Source organism: Ylistrum balloti, unplaced genomic scaffold (assembly GCF_031769215.1).
Source record: "Ylistrum balloti isolate Yb309-2 unplaced genomic scaffold, AGI_CSIRO_Ybal_v1 Utg370256, whole genome shotgun sequence".
In the NCBI taxonomy this organism is placed as follows: domain Eukaryota; kingdom Metazoa; phylum Mollusca; class Bivalvia; order Pectinida; family Pectinidae; genus Ylistrum; species Ylistrum balloti.
The window spans coordinates 197,502-217,259 of NW_026782203.1; the positions used below are offsets into that span (position 1 = coordinate 197,502).

At 34.2% G+C, this 19,758-nt stretch overlaps 1 protein-coding gene across 4 annotated transcripts; it reads right to left on the reverse strand.

The window, feature by feature from the left end:
- Positions 1-390: 390 nt before the first annotated feature.
- LOC132552557 (transcriptional activator protein Pur-beta-like) lies at positions 391-19,451 on the reverse strand. 4 transcript variants are annotated; one of them, XM_060216738.1, is made up of 7 exons: positions 19,385-19,451; positions 14,794-14,903; positions 14,018-14,120; positions 12,880-12,998; positions 11,607-11,727; positions 8,620-8,726; positions 391-7,429 (listed from the first exon to the last, which is right to left on the reverse strand). In XM_060216738.1, exons 1-7 carry the CDS (start codon positions 19,425-19,427, stop codon positions 7,304-7,306), a joined length of 729 nt encoding a protein of 242 aa, XP_060072721.1. In that variant the 5' UTR covers positions 19,428-19,451; the 3' UTR covers positions 391-7,303. The 4 variants fall into 4 exon arrangements, with proteins under 4 accessions (XP_060072721.1, XP_060072719.1, XP_060072720.1 ...); XM_060216736.1 differs by having other exon boundaries at positions 11,595-11,727; XM_060216737.1 differs by having other exon boundaries at positions 12,874-12,998.
- Between the last annotated feature and the right edge of the window lie 307 nt (positions 19,452-19,758).

The following is a 19,758-nucleotide window of genomic DNA, read 5'->3' on the forward strand; positions in this document are numbered from 1 at the left end:
AACTGAGAGGAGAGATCTTTAGACAAGATTAACAGTACAAAAGGAAAGTGCAGAAACTCTTCCAAATACAGTCAACTCAAACTGCTATTCATGAAAACCGCAGACTACGAATAGTCGTGGGAAAACACAACTTTGTGTCGTTGTGACCAAACTTACCAACTTTGCTAAAGACAGTTTGGTGGGGGGATGGGGGATCTCTAGACAAATAAAAACTGACAATGGACAAATGGATGGACAGATGAACAGAAAAGCAACACCATCCAATCATCATCTCGTCAAATTTTTGATACGTTTATGTAAAAAACAATGGCAAACTTACCACCAAAAATCATTGTAGGCACTCGATCCATTGATATGTTGGGCAATAGAATGAAAACAAAAACACTGATGAAACATGATGAATTTTAATACTTACACAACAAAGTTGAGAACATCTCTTTGATTGTTCTATTCAATGTACTGTACATGATAGTAAGAGTTTCAGTATGATAACATTTTTTCTACATTTTTTTTTCTCTAGTATTTAAAAAAATAGTCTCAAGGATACTATGCATGGCATCAACTTTTGCTCTTATTGGGGACAGGCGTAGATTAGAAATAAACATCTTAACAATAAGTACCCAACAACTATAAACTGCTGTAAGAAAAAACCAATACTGAAAAGGATTTCTCGATTACCAAATCCTTATTTCAGTACTTAATAATAGATTTCCCCATCAATTGAAAAACTGAAAGTTACAATATTCCAAGAAGTTGACCAACAGGATACCTTTGAATAGAAGGTATTCACAAATTGTCAACAGATACCCTTCTCTGCATAAAATACTGCAACAAGGATATCACATTGAAAGCCAAGGCTGAAAATGAATGATGAAAAAAGTATATTGAAATACAGCGAAAAAGGGAAATAGATCAAAACCTATGGACGGTAGTGTCAAGTATAGACGAAAAATTAACGCAACAGAAAAAAGAAAAATATTATTCTACATGGTGAGACGGGGATAATGAAAAAGTTATGGTTTTTAACATTCATAAAGTCTGTGTATAAATGGAAATGCTGGGTAATGGCATGGTTTTATTGTTATTATATACTAATGCTTGAGATGGTAATTCATACCTGTTAAGTTGTTGTGTAGTTACAACTCATCATAGAACTATAATGGCCACTGTATCTATCATAACAGTGTTGCCATTTGACAGTCCTCCCTAACATTTTTTAATGATAAAAAAAAAGTACACAGGTTTTGTACACACCCTCACACTATACCTGAGTGCATATATACCTATACACATACAGCATCTATGCAGCAGTTAATAAATTACTAATACGCTATATAATAACAGGCTCTTTAGCCAAAACAACTCAAACAAATCATTGCGTTGGCAGTGTTAAAATTTTAACACTTCTCTCTCAACCTACTTTGAATTCATATTTCTGAATCAGCGACTGATATTTCTGAGAAAAAATATTTCAACCTTGCTAGCTATTGATAATTTCTGAGACAAATATTTATCCTCGTCCACTATTGACTTTTCCGAGAGAAATATTTCATCCTTGCCAGCTATTGATATTTCTGAGAGATATTTCATCCTTATCAGCTATTGATATTCATGATAGGAATATTTCAACCCGGCCAACTAAAAGTTATTTCTGAGAGAAATATTTCATCCTTCCTAGCAAATGATATTTCTGTAAAAATTACTCCATCCCTGCCAGCTACCGATATTTTTGAGAAAACTATTTAAAACCTTGCACACTTTTCAGAATAATTTTACTGTCATCACAAACACAATTTCTGTGTGATACATTTTGTCGAATTTAATTAATTCCAAATATAGAAATCCTCTCTAGAATTCTTATACGGTGAGCTGAAAAATTGTTTTTTAAACCTTTCAGTCATGCAATCGTTTAATATTCTTTAAAGAAATACTAGTCTATTTTTGATGTCTTGGTAATTCATATTACTTTCCCCATTAAGAGGATTTAGTCCTTAAGAACTTTCAGTTTTTCTGTGTTAAGAAGGTTCCAATTCAGCATTTAAAACAGTTTTACCTTTGCCTGCTTTCAAATATTTGAGAAATACTTGAACTGTGACAATTCTAAATATTTCACCTATGCCTTCTTTTCTACTTTTATAACCATTTTCATGTCAACTTTTCACTTTTTCTTTCTGAAATATTCTATCCATGCCAGTCACCAACATAATTTCATGTGTTTAATACATGTGCTTTTATTTTAAAACAAATATCACCAGACCCTGAGGCCGGTAGTTAAAAACATCAGTAAAAATTATTATGAACAGGAAATGAAGTGACGATAGAGCCAAGATTAGTGTGAATAAAAATGGAATAATAAGGCCTCAGTCAAATTAATCTTTTCCTTTCCCTCCTATATTGATGCTCGAAACCCACTAGATCTAGTCTCTTGAAAAAATAGCTTTAGATTTTTCAAAATTAGAACAAATTCTATTTCTTAATTTTATTTCAAAACAATGTGTTTTGAGATTTCCTGTGAAATGAAAAAAATGAAATCATTCATTGGATAAAAAAAACCGTAATACTAAGCACTTAAAACATATGAATTTTACTGGATAATGAAAAAAAAAAAAAAATGTAATTTTGAATCTTTAAACTGAGAACAGAAAACTGCATTATAAAAACTTTCAAATAGGATAACCCATTTGGTTACCAGCATCAAAACCCAATTACGAACTATTTTCTCAAAAAATCCAGACCTAAGCAGTTGTTCTGGTTATTTCATGAGTTGTATCAAGTTGTTGGACAATTTGCATCTTTCAGTTTAGAATTCAAAAGAGAAAACAAATGATCCGATAGCACTAGTATGTAGTGTAATGTAACAATCTCTCGAGACACATAATAACAACATAAAAATAAGGAGACTATAGAAACAAAAAAAAAAGCATGCAGCTTACGCATGCATTCAAATCGGACAATGTGAAATGCATTATGATGAATGTTGTTAAACAAAATGTGTAGGTATAAGAATTGGCTTAAATTTCGAAATTCACCATTTGCAGATGACCTTAGATCTTCCAGCTGTACAAGCTCACTACCTCTTAAACAAGTTTCGTAACAAGAATAATGATGTTTTTTCTCACTTAATTTTAATAAACATCCTTGAAAAAAGCTTTTTACAAAACTGTCTTACATTTATGAAATGCTTTCATAGGTGTACTTGGTTCCGGTTGATAAATGTAGCAGGCAAAATAAAAGAGGGGAGGTAACTCGTACAGATAGAAGATGTCTATGACTCCACAACTAAAGAAATGTATACAGCTACAGTTGGATTTACTATAAAAAATTGAAAGTCAACATATTGCGTGTTGCCCCAGAATGATCAGTACAAAGTTATAACTGTTTCAAAACAAATATAATAACATAAATATAGCTCTTAAAATTATCAAATAAAAAAAATTCCTTTTTCTATGAAAAGATTTTAAAACTTTCCATACAAGAACATTCCGGACTTGTCCTGTAAGTACAATGTAGCATTCTTTCCCTCTCAATCTTCTCTGAGCCCAACTCTTAAGCAATCATTTTGACTCTTATTTGTAATGTTTTACATGAAAGCATTTGCCTGGTTTTTAAGCTTTTTTTAAAATCAACAAAGGTGTCAGAGAAGATATTGAGATCACAATGCTAGTTAGATTTTCTAAACTTGTTCCATCTTAAAAGCTGTGTTGATAACGACGAATCAAAACCTCCTTAGTCCTACACTTGTATATCATATACTGTAAAACCACACATTTTAAGGGAATTAACATTACAGGCCAATTTATCAGGTTAGCACAATCGTGAATCTTTGCACCAGAATGTTATCAATGCAGTAATATTAATATTATTATCTTCCTTGTATAAGTGCCAACATTTTAATACCACTGAAATGTACATTTTCACAGTAATAAGGTATCTATAAAGCAATAATTGACAATAGCACTTCATAACCATTCAGCTGACTGCAATAAAACTACTTCATTAACAGAGTAACCATTAAAAACGGACAATCTAAGCTTGAACCCTCACGACACGGCACCAACTATTCATATCTAAAACGTAGAAGACTACATCCTTACGATGTGGCACAGACTAAAATATAGCCACATGATGCGGGACTTACCATAGCTATGTGAATGGCCACACCATCATGACGTGGTACCAACTAATCACAGCTTTATGATTGGCCACACCTTGTGATGCAGCACCAACTCACCACAGCTTTATGATAGGCAACATCATGGGATGTGGCACAAAATAACCACAGCTTTATGATAGGCCACACCTTGTGATGTGGCACTAACTAACCACAGCTTTATGATAGACCACACCTTGTGATGTTGCACTAACTAACCACAGCTTTATGATAGACCACACCTTGTGATGTGGCACAAACTAATCACTGCTTTATGATTGGCCACACCTTGTGATGTGGCACCAACTAACCACAGCTTTATGATTGGCCACACCTTGTGATGTGGCACCAACTAACCACTGCTTTATGATTGGCCACACCTTGTGATGTGGCACCAACTGACCACAGCTTTATGATAGGCTGCACCATGTGATGTGGCACAAACTAATCATAGCTTTATGATGGGCCACACCTTGTGATGTGGCACCAGCTGACCACAGCTTTATGATAGGCTGCACCATGTGATGTGGCACAAACTAATCATAGATTTATGATTGGCCACACCTTGTGATGTGGCACCAACTGACCACAGCTTTATGATGGGCCACACCTTGTGATGTGGCACCAACTGACCACAGCTTTATGATAGACCACACCATGTGATGTGGCACCAGCTGACCACTGCTTTATGATGGGCCACACCTTGTGATGTGGCACCAACTGACCACAGCTTTATGATAGACCACACCATGTGATGTGGCACCAGCTGACCACTGCTTTATGATGGGCCACACCTTGTGATGTGGCACCAACTGACCACAGCTTTATGATGGGCCACACCTTGTGATGTGGCACAAACTAACCATAGCAAGAAAAGAGAGAACAGAACCAACACTGATAATAACAAATTTAAGAGTCAACAAGTCTTCAAGAGGATCAAAATAAATACCAGCCTATAATATGTGACTAACAAGGCAACATCAGCAACTTTTGTCCATTTAAAACATACTCCCGACATGTACTGCTGTGCTTAAATAATATGACACCAAACCCTAAATATATATATATATATTTATCTATATATATTAGATCAAAATCAGTCCAAAAAGAATCTAATCAATTTACCAATGGGTGACTACTTTTTAGCTAGAACATTAATACACGGTACAGACTCCATACCTAATCGAAAACAGAAATGTTAAGACAGTAAGCTAAAAAGATATCCTCAAAATTTATAATCATATTACACAATTTGTAATCAATGAATCTCCTTGATCACAATGTCAAAGATATGGGTAAGAGTTTTAACACAAAACACTGACACATTGTGACAAGGTCTGACACAAGGTTTTAAGCAGCAAATGGCTGCACACATTTCATGTATGTAATATCACAATGTAGCACGCTAGACTTACCTCCCCTTCACACTAAGTCCCGATACAAGAATATCGGTAGTGGAATACTTGCAAGCTTGACAACAGCTATTTCTCACATCATTCCTATGTATGTGTGTGTGTATGATCACATGATTTATATTAATATCAATTTCATTAGTGGTCTAAACAATGAACTTCTTTTTGTTTTATATAAATTTATACAATGTATACAAAATATTGTCATATAAAATGATGTCATCTTAATCGCCAATTGGTAATAAAAAACACATTTTCAGCTGTCACTTTGAGTTAAAAAAGCATCTCTGATTTGCTTTAAAGAATATTCAAAATAAAAACAAGCACTTTTATCAGAAGAAGTCACATTGCTTTTCCAATGTTGCTAGCTGTTCTGGGGGTGGGGGAGGAGTAAAAATGACCCTAGCCCATAACGGCTAACTTAAAACCTTGTCCTGCTTCACCAAAACATACCACATAACCACACTACCCAACAGACTCTCTGATAGATCAGACTTGCCTACCTGATGCCCTGCTGCCGCCAGCTCCCAGAATGCCATATCCCCATGCCACAACTACACATTAACAATGTATTTAAACTATCCAGTCCAGGTCTCCTGGTATCGGACTGTTGTCATCATGCCATCATGGACGAGTCCTCAATGCCACAGGTGGTGTTTGGAATGGTAATGCGATCATTGATACAAGCTTGTTATGATAAGATTAGCTAGTTTCACTGGTTTTTGATGCCTGGATTTAATTTACAAGCTGACTTCCTACACATGTGCAAAACCTTGCAAAATATGGACTCGAGTATCCAAAACCATTGCTGTCTAACTGGTAACAAACATGCATGTGCTTTTCCCTTTCATTAAATATATATATATAATTGTAAGCATTAAACCTGATGTCACATCCCAATACCAAGTAAACATAAAGCTACAATTCCCCTACTGGCGACACTGGCGACACCACCAAAAACACAGGCTAATCCCACACCACGTCATGTTCTATCATTTATACACAATCACGGAAAACTTTCCACAAAGACGATGAAGTGACATACTGTACAGACTGCGGTCTACCTAGGAGCACTATCTTACGGCCGTCAAATAGCGCCGCTCCTATAGACTTGCTTTACGTGTTATTAGCAAACGAAGGAAATGTGCTTCATGATAGCTTGTCTTAGAAACACAAAACTAAAGGGAAAATGATATGGCTGCATGAATGTACCTTGTTAAATATCACCGTACAAAGTTTGTGTACAATTCATATGAAAAAAAAACATCTGAATTCATACAATCATTCATTGCATTCTGCTTAAACAAAAGCATCTCAATTTTTTGTAATGCAATTAAAATGCCTTTGTACAGCAAGTCGACTGTTCTTTTTCTTTTTGAAATATTAGATTTTCAATCATACTAAAACATTGAAAGACTATATAAAGACATGTTCATCACTGCTTTGGCCATGGGTTCTTGTCGATGACAAATCTGGACATTTTCTCCCGATTGTGTCATGACCAATTTCTTTGCAACTTGAACACATTATCATGCACTCAATGATTCTTCGGTCAGCCCTCGCGGAGCACTGCGTATACAGCGATATTTAAGTCTCAGGAGCTGTGTTTTTCGCTGTAGATCACACTATAGCCTGCTTGACTCGGAATCAGAATATTTCCTTAACTGCATCACCCATGCGTTTGTATCAATCCTAAAACAACCCTCATCACAAAGCACATTCCCTCTGTTTCTCCTTTTGTTTACTGGCTGTTGTTGTCTCCCTTGGCACTGGACCCAGGCCGGTCGGCATATTCTGACAACATATCACGAAACCTGCCCCATGACCTTTCAGGAATGGTGATGGCGGTGCGATAATTTGTGCGAACCTGTGAAAGGGCAGTAACAAAAAACTTCATTCTTCAGTGTTATTAGATTCATATCAACATATGATAACATGTTTACAACATCACACAATGATTAGTATGGGCCAGTCTGTTTTCAAAATATTATAAAAGTGGCCATGTTTAAATAGGGTACTTATATATACTGAAAAAGATATCTATATCAGTGAGGATGACACCTAGAGAATTTGCTGTATGTGACTTGCATCATGTCATTCTCTGTTTCTGCTCTTAGTGATAAGAAATTTGAACACTCCTTTGAAGACATAGCAAGATAATCTTTACCTGCCAAATCTAAGATGGCTGCCTGGAAGACATTTTGATTTTCCTGATCAGTCCCAAAATCAAATGAGCACATGTACAGACCAAAGAACATAAGTATGAAATTTGAGAGAGATCCATTCAGTACTTCTAAAGAAATAGGGATAACAATCTTTATCAGGTGAAATCCAAGATAGCTGCCTGTCGGCCATTTTGTTTTTCTCATCAGTCCCATATTCAAACAGGCACAACTAAGATTAAAGAGGAATCTATACCTGAAATTTGAGAAAGATCTATGCAGTATAGCTCAAGAAATAGCAATAACAAACATTCAAAATCAAAATCCAAGATAGCAGCCTATTGGCCATTTTCTTTTTCTGATCAATACCGAAATCTAACAGGCACAACTGGGGGTCAAGGAAAACATACACATGCAGCTTAGAGAGATCTATGCTATAGTTCTCAAGAGCAATAACGAACATTCTCAGTCAAAGTCGAAGATGGCCACCTGTTGGCCACTTTTTTTTTTTATATCTGTCCCAAAATCAAACAGGCATAACTAGGGATCAAACAGATCCTACATATGAAATTCAAGAAAGATCCGTTCAAAATATTTAAAGAAATAGCGATAGCAATTTTCAAACTCAAAATCCAAGATGGTCATCTGTTGGCCATTTTGTTTTTTTGATCAGACCCAAAATCAACTGGGCACAACTGAAGACCAAAAGGAATTCACAAATGAAATCTGAGAGATATCCATTCAAGGAATAACGACAACAAAAATTGTTACAGATAGACGATGGATTTAGGGCAATTTGAATAGCCCACCATTTGATGATGGTGGGGCCCATAAAAAAAAGAAGACATTTTCAAACTTACATTCAGAGCAGCTTACATGTACATGTCATACTTACCTCTGATACTCTCAGGTAAACCCCTCGACGATTTGACCCTACGTCAAAGTAAAACACTTTGTTTTCCACTCTCAAGTACTTGCTATCAGGTAGTTCACTCTGTCCTTCTACAAACCAATCCAATAAAAGAATTCTTGAAAGTAAAAAGCTACAGAAATGCCATAATAGATTTGAATTCAATTTACACAAACTCAAAATAAATATTTCCCAAGATCAAAAACTTTTAAAAAACACTCCCTACTGTGTTGAGATATCAACTTAACAATATACAATGAGAAAGGATATTTTTTGTGAAAACAGAGCAACTTGTGACAATCGGGGAGGATGAGGGGAGGGCTATTAGATAACACTGATCTCAATGTTTAGCACATGTTCTCAGGTCTAGGGTGATTAATCCTTGAAGATATAAAAAATGAAATCATAAAATTACTGTCACCAACAATATATACATTAAACATACAAAATGTATAATTGTTACAGTACTCTGGATTTGATTGGTTATAAATAACCAAAAGATCCAGAAGAACAGTACTGAGTGAGCAGGCAACTGTCTGTTTGATTGTCAAGACGTCAAATACACATAAAAAAACACTATTATATATCATTTTAGAACATAGATATATATCTGAATATGTTTTATTTCTGTTTGAAAACAAGATCACATTGGCCATTTTGTTTTCCTGATCAGTAGACAATGGTTGATATCAACTGATGAAACAAAGAGATAACCTACATGTGAAATTTCAGAATGATCCATCTGGTGCTTTAGACATAGCAATAACAATCATCACTGTCAAAATCCAAGATGGCCACTTTTTACCCTTTTCTCCCCTGATAACTCCTTAAATGGAATTGTTTGCATAACTAGGGCCCACCGGAAATCAAACCTACATACACGAGATCTGTAAGTAATCCATCTGGAACTTCTCCAGAAATAGTGATAATCTATTACTACATGTATGAAAATCAAAGATGTAAGGTATACCAATCACAGCAGTAGCAGAGTTAGTTCTTTCAATTCATTACTAACCGTCAACCAGTTTCGCCCCGTCCGGGCGTCCTGATAAATCACTCACTATCAACCGGTTTAGTTCTATCCGGGCTTTATCAGGATGCCCGGAGAGGACGAAACTGGTTGACAGTTAGTAATAAATCTAAAGAACTCTCTCTGATGCTACAGTGATTGATATCCCTCACTTGATTTTTCTGACAGCTCAATCACGCTGCATTCTCTCAGGTATCTAGCTGACGAGTAAAGGAACCCACGACCCACCAAACCAGCACAAACGGCATTGGCTCTATTCATAAATCCTTTTTAAATCTAAGGTGGTTGTATTTAGGCTGGTCTATCTTACCAATCAGTCACCACTAGAGAATATCAATAACCAACATATAAAAGTTTGAGGACATTACATATCAAACTTTTCAAGAAATAGTGATAAGAATCGTTTCAGGATTGACAGCAGTATTTTTTTCCTGTTTTAAAGTCGAAAAATGCTATTTCCCGAAGCCAATATGCGTTATTTTCATAACTTTTCAGAAAATCTTCCATCATCCCATTTTATAAGATATGGACTGCTGTTAAGTATAAAGGGAAAAAACACCAAACGTCAGAGGTTGTGCAATTTGAACAGCCCACCTTCTCATGATGGTGAAAAATGGTTGTGAGATTTCAATACTAGAAGAGCTTGCTTTGAAAAAAAAAAATCCTGGTAATACTTAAAGAACTGAAAAAATCTGGCTGTTCAAAATATATTTTATCATATACCATAGAAAACTAAAAGCAAGCAAGTTTGGCTGCTAGTCACAAACAAAGCCATACCAATGCTTAAATGTGCACATCAACATGTCTTGGTGCATACAAGAAAAGCCTGCATGGAGCTGGGGCTTTGGCTTTGAGCAAAATCTGTCACATGCATAGAGATTTAAAAAAAAAAACCATCAAAATACAGTCCTTAATTTACTACTATAAGGTCTGTATTTTGGCAACATCAATTAATCTTTTTTTTGATCAAATATTGAATGAATAAGCTCTAAGTAGTTTATTTCAGCAGAAATCTGACAATCCCATTTCTAATCTGTTATTTCATAAAATAACCACAGTAGCCCATGGACTATATGTGGTTTAAAAGTTGTTTTATTGACAACTGGTTACAAATGAAAGCCCTATTTAAGGGGCGTTAAATTTGATGTAAATAGATCTCAAGTTTACTCTGGAGTTGTTTTTTCATTGTATTATAGCCCAGTTTTTTGTATTCTTTCTAATCCAACTTCTTCACACGGCTCTGTCTATAGAAAGGAGGTTACCCAAAACAAGCAATGTAAACTGTTTCATCCATTAGAAAATATAACACCAAATTACCTAATTATGGTAATAGTAGTCCCTACAGAAACAAGGATACATTTTTCATCAAAACTTGTGAAATATGCAAGTCAATATACCATTTAGTGCAATGTATTAAAGTATCATCATCAAATCAGAAAGAGGTTTTAACTTCACAATATTCTTTTGTATTAATATCTAAAGAATTTTAAACAAAGAAAGAATTTCTTTTGATGATTCAATAAAAATTTCAACAAACAAATTTTACATCAAATAATGTTTTTTTTTTGAAAATTAATTCCAGACAATAAAGGAATAAAACTTTACTGATGAAATTTGTTATGTTTATTAAATAATTGAAAATTGTGAAGTTGTGAACCATATAGATGACGCCTGATAAATATGTGTTTCGGGCCAATGATGGAAACTTTGAAAAATAATATCTCTTTCAAAACCAGATATCTATTCTATTAAGCCCTATCTGAAAACATCAATCTTTCACCAATGAATGATTTAAAGCTATGGGCCAAATTTTCAATAAACTACTCAAAAAGAATTACACCAGAAACACACATTTTTCAGTCTGAAAGAGATAGAAAAGCAGAAAAGCACAGGAATACTAGACAGCTTCACGAAACAAAATGATATGTACCATCCGACTCACCGTGGTCGTCCGTCCCAAACTCATCTAGAATATCGGTCAAGGAGTCCCGAAATTCTATCATACCTTGAGCCGGAATGGCTATTTGAGAACGTGGTCCACCTCTGGTTCGGGTTTGTGACACCTGCATGTCATGAAATACAGTTTGCATACATGATCAGAAATTTCTTTCTGAAAAGATGAAAACTGATCAATAATGTAGACGGAAATTATTTCATGGATAACTTACATATTCAACCTTCACTTTATTTGCGTCTGAACAGGAAGATCAGCAAATCTAAATGCAGACGCTAAAAAATCACCACTCTGATTGGTCAAAACTACCATAGTAAATAAAACACTATTAATATCACCATCCCCCTACATATCAATATTGGTGCAAAGGTGTCAAATCTCCCAACCTTATCACTATTGTCAAAGTTTCCCATTTGTGGTGTGAATTGTGAGTAAAATACACCAGTACTGGTTGACACAATACTAGTGAGGTTACCTCTTGTAAACAAAGTAAACAATGGTCTGGAATAATGTTTTGTGGTTGCTGTTTATTCATTTTGCAAGTCCCTATGGCACCATGGAAAACACCAGAATCTTCTGACCTTGAAGCATGACATGCAGCTAGTCTTCCAGAATTTTCCAAAACATTAAAATGTGTTTTTATCTTGACAAGACCAGACAGGTTTGCCAATTGCTTCCTGTTTGTGCTTATACACATTAATCAATTTTAAATTCACCGGGAAAAAAAACCAGTTCCCACAGATTAGTCAAAACTTTGAATATACATTGTAATATTTCCTGGGAAAATTGATTTATTAGACATGGTCCTGATCAAAATTTAGGCGACATTCTATGTTATATACTTATTAGTGCTCTGCATCCCAAAAAAGTCAATCTATTAATTGTATCAATGCTATTTATAATTACAACTGATTGAAAAATAACCATTAAAACTAAAATCAGGTTTATCTTCATTTTCACATTCAATTTTTGTTTCTGATGTACAAAAAGCTTTTATTGAACATAAGTTATATCATTTGACAGTTGCATTGAAACTTCTGTTTCCCCACTCCAGTTAATACTGCTAAAATTGGAACTAGACAGATTAGGTTGCGACATCAAAGGGACATTCGTATAAGTTTTTGAAATGTCAAACCTCAAATGAGGTTGTAAGGTCTGCCTTTTTGTACAAGTGACATATGATCTAGGCATAATATCCAGGAATACATGGTATGAATTGTACCAGAAAATTAAGAAATAAAAATTGGATACTTACACTCACCCTGAGAAACCTGCCCCTCTGGTTCTCTTTCAGGTCTAAGTAATATCGTCGGTTGTCCTTCACCATTGTCTCACTCTTCAGTTTACCATCTTCAGGAAGGCTGTCTGGATTCGGAGGACCTACAACAAATACAAATTAAAAGATCAAACATAAGTGACAAATCAGAAATGGGCCAATAGTCACAAATAATAAATACTGATTGATTCTTTTAGGAAGAAAACCAATAATATATGACGATGTCAAAATTGCAAAGAAAATCAGTAGAGTTCAGGATTACTCAGGATATCCATTTCATCTTATAAATACATAGATGAAATAAAATTCTTCCATTGTGTGATGTGGTTTAATTACAGGAAATTTACAACTAGCAATCATGAAAGACTTTTATCAACATTAAGTAGAAGAGCCAGATATAGAGATCTTCTTATCCATACATTGATTTCAAAATCATTTATATCTTCAACAAAAGAAACTAAACAACTTGAACTACATGCATACTTTGCAATAAATGCATCAAACTGATTACATTACAATCAATAAAAGAGACCAAAATAGAGGAACAAATCCCCTTATTTCTTATAAATGATACTTCCCCAAGTAGCAGTAATAATCACAGAATTTAATGTAATTCTGTTAATTTACAAAACAACAGTCTTATTGATTCAGTAAATCTAGGTTAAATTCTAGACATTTCAATTTCATTTCTTTTAAATTACTTTCGGCCTTCCGAAATCTCTGTCAACAAAATCAAGAAACGAACAAATAACAGCATGGCATATTAATAAAACTATTGGTGCAAGTTGTAAAATACACCGAATACCAATTTTTAAAAAAATAAATCTCAGGTTTACACCTAGATATGTAAATTGATTTATACAAATTAGATCTCTGCCTTTAAATGTCCATTTCTCATTAGTATGTATTATCCCTTTACTATGGAACACAACTTCTGTTCTATAGTCACATGACACGATACAACTGTCATTATACTCAAGTTTACCTGTCTCATGTAATGCCATATGTTAACGATAAACATCAGTTGTTCTGATCTGAACGAAACAGATGAGGTTATAAAGTCAAATATTGTTGGAATCATTAAAGTCATTTTCATGTCAGGAGTTTTCTGCTAACAACTTACCTAGGGAAGCATAATGCTCACTGAAATCTGTAAGATAATCTCTAAATTCAGCTGCTATAGACATGGCCAAGAGAAGGCGAGTTTTCTTCCCACCTGCACCAACCTGTTCAGGAAAAAAAGCACAAGATTTGACAAGAAATGTAAAGTGAATTTATCAAATCTTGATCAATACAATGTCAGGACTGTTAAGCTAGGGGTTCAATCTCTGGTGGAGGCATGTCCACTTCCCCCCCGTTACATTTGGTGCCTAAGACCACTCTAAGGGCAAGCTCTCGAAGATGAGAGAGCTTGTTGGAGCTAGAAAAACAGAAGGGCTGGTATGGTGCATACATATAATTTAAACATGTTCAACAATATCAAATTTGTTTTGTTTGCACTAATTTTGCAGTTTACTGTGACTGCATCTAGGGACAATCTATTCAAAAACTATACCTTTGAAATCAATCTTTTTCTAGAAATGTATCATATCTATTTCTGACATAAATGAAGTGGACAAAAAAAAATAACCGATGACGTTCACTGTACATACAACAGTCAGATAAGATGTTCAAAGTATCACAATATCTGGCCCTAGTCTGGGGCAAAATCAATCACAGTAAACCACAGTTGGGTGAACGGTAAACTGACAGAACATATACATTATTGTAAGACAAAACTTTTGTGGAGTACCTCAGGCAGAAAACCTGAAGAAGTGACACTGAAAACTTGATCTCTAATATTGTTTATTTGTATGGCAACCAAAAATTATTTCTTTGAAGTGTTACAGTTTTACTTACCTCTGCTATTTTGATAAATCGTCCTCTACGATTCTGTTTGACATCAAGGTAGAACCTTTTTGACTGAATCTGTAAAGTTTTTGTACAAAGTTCCTGTTCAACAGACCCACCTACAATTAAAATAAGAGGATGTCTTTTTACATGTATTATACATTCATAACCATCATCCCAGAACAAGATTGATTTTCTTTTTTTAAATTTTCTCGGTGCAAACAAAAGCATGAGAGACAGAAGAATAGGCAAGGCAGTGAGCCAAAGACCACTATAAAATTACCAACCACTTTGATAGCGTATATTAAGTACTATGTATATACTTTTATGAAATATTAGGGAAGATAATTTCATAGTTTCAAGGAAAAATCTATGGAGATATATAAGAGCAATTTCTGAAATAGATTTATATATTCCACATCAAAAGCATGGAGGCTACATATCATATGTCAAATTCCAAGAAAATAAAAAAATGCACAGATAAATCCTAGTTTTGTGGGCCCTTGGACCTTTGGCATAAACTAGGAATATGCATACTGTTTAATTTAACAAATAACTACCTCTCATCACTTTACTGAAAGAACAAAATATCACATCAAGGCTGATTCTACTATCATTTAAAAGATGCTAAATGGCGCCATTACCCTCCAAGTGGCCCATTGTAATTTCAAATTCCCATTGTTAAAAAACAAATAATTTCATTCAACAATTCTGTCTCCTTCATTTAGTTTTAGCCTTGAAGCATTTTAGTGACTACAGTTTTAATCAAGTGCTTTAAATGCTTTAAAAGTCAGTGTGACCTTAAATCAACAGAGCATGGCAATTTATAAGCACAGCACTCTATTGCTGTCAATCATTGTCAGTTTTTGGTTATGCTGTGTATGGCAGAAGTCTACAAGTAGATATGAATTTCCTTGGTCATGGAATAGTCGAGTATAAGATTACGCAAACAGGTTTTCTAAGAAGATACTTCTTTAAAGTTAGAAACAGCCCAACATACAGGTCTGAAAATGAATGCAAAATCTATGCAAACAAAATGATTATTTACCAAGAAACTACAAGAAAAATAAGTTTATTTTCTTTTATGATATATTTACATATATAGAATATATATATATGAATATACATTTCAAAACAGTGGATATTCTTTACTTAGTTAGTGAGACATACATAAACTTTGTCTTCACAGGGAACTTGTTCTAGCTGGTTTAAAGCATAAAGAAATTTAGATTCATATACCCAATTCGATCAAATATAAAATGTAGTACCAAGTAGCTTTGATGGTTAAGTAATCATTGTTACATTTTTCTTATACAACTATAAGCTAGGTTAGACAATATTTATAAATATATCCTTGCATCTTAAGCTTGCTTAATTTCATGAGGGAATCATCAAACAAACACTTACATAATTGTTGTTGACACAGGAAGACTATAACTGAGAAAAAATTATTGCTAGAAACCACAGACACAACAAGAGTAAACAATGTTACGGAACAACATTTACTCATTGATTTAATAGTTTATGAATGAAGTGAAATCTTCATACATGTACATTGTGGTTTTTTTTTTTTAAATTACAATCTCGATACAAACTACAAGTATAATTCTGACTGTTGAGTTGAAAAGACTAATCAAGGAATGGCATTGTTATGAGTATCAGAATTATAATATGTTGTTAGGACAGAGAACACTAATAAGAAATATAGAATATGAAACCCAAATACTTCATACAAATGTGAATGCATGCTGAACATCATTTACATAATTTGATATGCATGTGTGAGCACTGGGGACTAAAGTTGAAGTGCTTGAAAATGAGATAAGGTAAGAAACCATTTCCATATTGATCCCAACTTATTTTTTGACTTCCCATATAATAAATGGACCCCATCAATGTTTTATTATTACTTTATATCTACACCTGCGAATGAATACTGTATAAGTTTCATGGTATTTCTAACACTTTTCGCTAGTTGGAGTAAATTTTGACATTTCAGTTTTGAAATGTGTTTTTTTTTTAAGCAATGTCATGTACAAACATATTCTTGATGTTTAACAGAAAATTCATTTCAAAAAGCTACTTGAATCAATTGACTGTAGAATTTAGAAATTGTGTGAATGTTCAATATTTCATTAAGGATATTGGGGGATCAACGACTAGGCACTGGGTGCTCTATGTAAGAGACGTACAATGGAATAAAATGGGACTCAAACTACATTTAGATGCAACCATATATTTCGTTCCTGTAAACTTTTATGCTTGTTGGAATGTTGACTGCTGGAAGCCCTGTACGTAGAACAACTCTGTGTTGAGAAACCCTGGCCAGATGTTTGTTTATCAGTAGATTCCCTACACACACATGTACATCATTAAAGCAAAAAAAATTATATGTTTGAGAGAAGTTATAAACAATTCAAGGGTCACTGTGTAAGGATGGTTTGGTTGCTTTTTTTCTGTGGAAATTGAATACATGGGACAAATACTTTGTGTAAAATACAAATTCAGGACATTGATAATGAATGAAAATGTTGTAACACAGAATGTATCATGGGAGTATCACAAGAGGTGTTACATATGAATCCAGTTTTTTTGGATAGGAAAAACATGCAACTTTACATGGGGTCTCCTCAAGTGAATCTAATTTCAGGCACTTTGTTGTATATAAATATTTGTTTTAATAATACAAATCTTTCATCTATTCTCTATTTAAACTGTAATAGGAACCATTACTGCCATTTGCTAGAGATGTCCAAGTATGTGTCCAAGTTTTCTGATTCTACAGCAGCACCACTTCAAACCAGTTTACACATAAAGCAGAAATTAAGATTTCCTGTGTATCTCAGCATGACTCACTTGACACCAGCAACAAGACATTTCTTCTTAATACCAAGTATACCATTTCCTTGACTCTTTTTTTGTAATTTATGTCACAACATTTAGTTCTTACTTCAAGCTACATATCCTGGGCATTCGGTAATCAACAAACAAACAAGAATAAACAGTATACGACCAAAAATATATGACTACCTACAAATGTAGTTATGGGTCCATTTTATTCCATAGTGAATTGTCTACTTAGAGCCTATGGTGACTGCAGCTGTCGAGACCCAATACAGTGTCCATTATTAAATGTGGAACATAAAAATATAACAGTATAATTCCTCAATTCAATTTATTCACATGGCTATTTGAGATGAATTCTTTGTTAAAAAGTTGGTGTGCCCAACATCAGATTATATTTGTACATGACATTGCTACAAAAAAAATATGCAATTCTGAACTGAAATTCCAGAATTCACTTCAACTAACATAACTGTGTCAAAGTATTTGAAATAACCATGTAGCATTCAACTACATGTATTAGTATGAAATAATCTATAACAGTGGGATCCATGTGCTATATGAAAACCAAACAAAATTCTTTTTCTTACCTTTCCTCATTTTCAAGCACTCAACTTGTAGCTCTCAGTGGGTGTTGTACATGGTGATATAGATATCAAAATAATCTGAATCGTTAATATATTTGATCGCAGAATCATATACCAAAATTCTCTTCATATTCATAAAATTTCCAAATCACCTGCATGAGGGCCCTTTTAAAACATTTTTGGAATGGACTTTGGTTTTGAATAGAAGTTCATGGATATAACTTAGGGCCTACAGAACTGTAGGCTATTCAACTGTCGGTGATATTTTGATATGCATTTATATAAGCAGGAATGCTTGCTATAATTCAATGGTATATTTATTAACGAATGTGACAATGAATCAAAATAGCGAAGTAATATAAGTATGTTTGGTTGGTTTAAAATGATACACTGTCTCGGCAAACGAAATGCATGGTTCAAGGCCACTCCCACCTTGTATGCAATCTGGGTCACTCACACGCTTTGAATACACCTGTCAATTTTACATTTTACATAAATATGAGCCTTATAAATTAAGACATGACATAACAACAAACATTTAATCAACAATACAATTGTATTCTTTATGTTTCAAAGAACAAGGTTCGGCCATAATTAAAAAAAAAAATAAACTTCTATCATAAAACGAGCAGACGTCCACTTCCGACACCTCCGACATTTCAGTTTCGTATTCCTTCAACGGCCAGGATATTTCAGATACTCACACGTTTCGACGAAAAAAACATTAAATGACGAACATTTCCCTTACACACTTTGAACACCTGTGGAACTGCTCTGTCAGAAATACACACAAGTTTATGACAGATGCAATCGGTAGGTCTCGCCATGTTGGATTTCTAGCTGACACCGACATTCAACCACCTTCCGCGTGCATGATTATCATTTTCTAGTGGTTGTCATTTATAATTATTGATTCATGGGCACCAAAATACTTTCTAGACATATGTATGTACCAAGTTTCAGGAAGGTCATACAATAATTTTGCTCATATTTTTGAAAATCGAAAGTGAGCTGATGATTTGTGTACAAAGTTGAAATGAACCACGGTGTATTTCATACCAAAACAGCTACGTCAGCATATCAGGAAAGGCATGTAATGCATGATAATTAATTGGTATTTGGACTACAATATGTTATTAGTTCGTGTTAAGTCAAATTTAGATAGCTACCCTGGGCCTGCTGCGCCTCGTCACCACTCTCATGATCCGACATGGTGCAACCCTTCCTATGCAGCCAAAGCCTCCTTTCAATCCTCATGAATTATTCATGAGGTCAGGCAAAAGTAAACTTCTAAAATCAAAACAATTATGCTTGTACTTCTGATAATCAAAACATCATATACTTATGTAAAAATGACCAAAATATTAATTTATCATAAACATTTTGATGTACATTATCGATGTATTTTTGTCTTTCTTTAAATAAAGAAATATATAACGAGTGTATCATCATAGGAAATTCCGGATTGGCATTGGTCAAACTAGTTATGACATTCAGTGACGTCATGATGTGGAAAGTTCACACAGTTCAAAAACTCATGACA

Excerpts from the sequence above, each read along its gene's own strand:
- LOC132552557 (XM_060216735.1), bottom strand. The coding sequence starts at position 19,427 with ATGTCGGATCATGAGAGTGGTGACGAGGCGCAGCAGGCCCAGG. Across the intron at positions 14,121-14,793 it reads GATTTATCAAAATAGCAGAG|GTTGGTGCAGGTGGGAAGAA; the intron begins GTAAGTAAAACT and ends TTTCCTGAACAG. Across the intron at positions 8,727-11,594 it reads CGACCACGGTGAGTCGGATG|AAGGACAGAGTGAACTACCT; the intron begins GTACATATCATT and ends ATTGGTTTGTAG.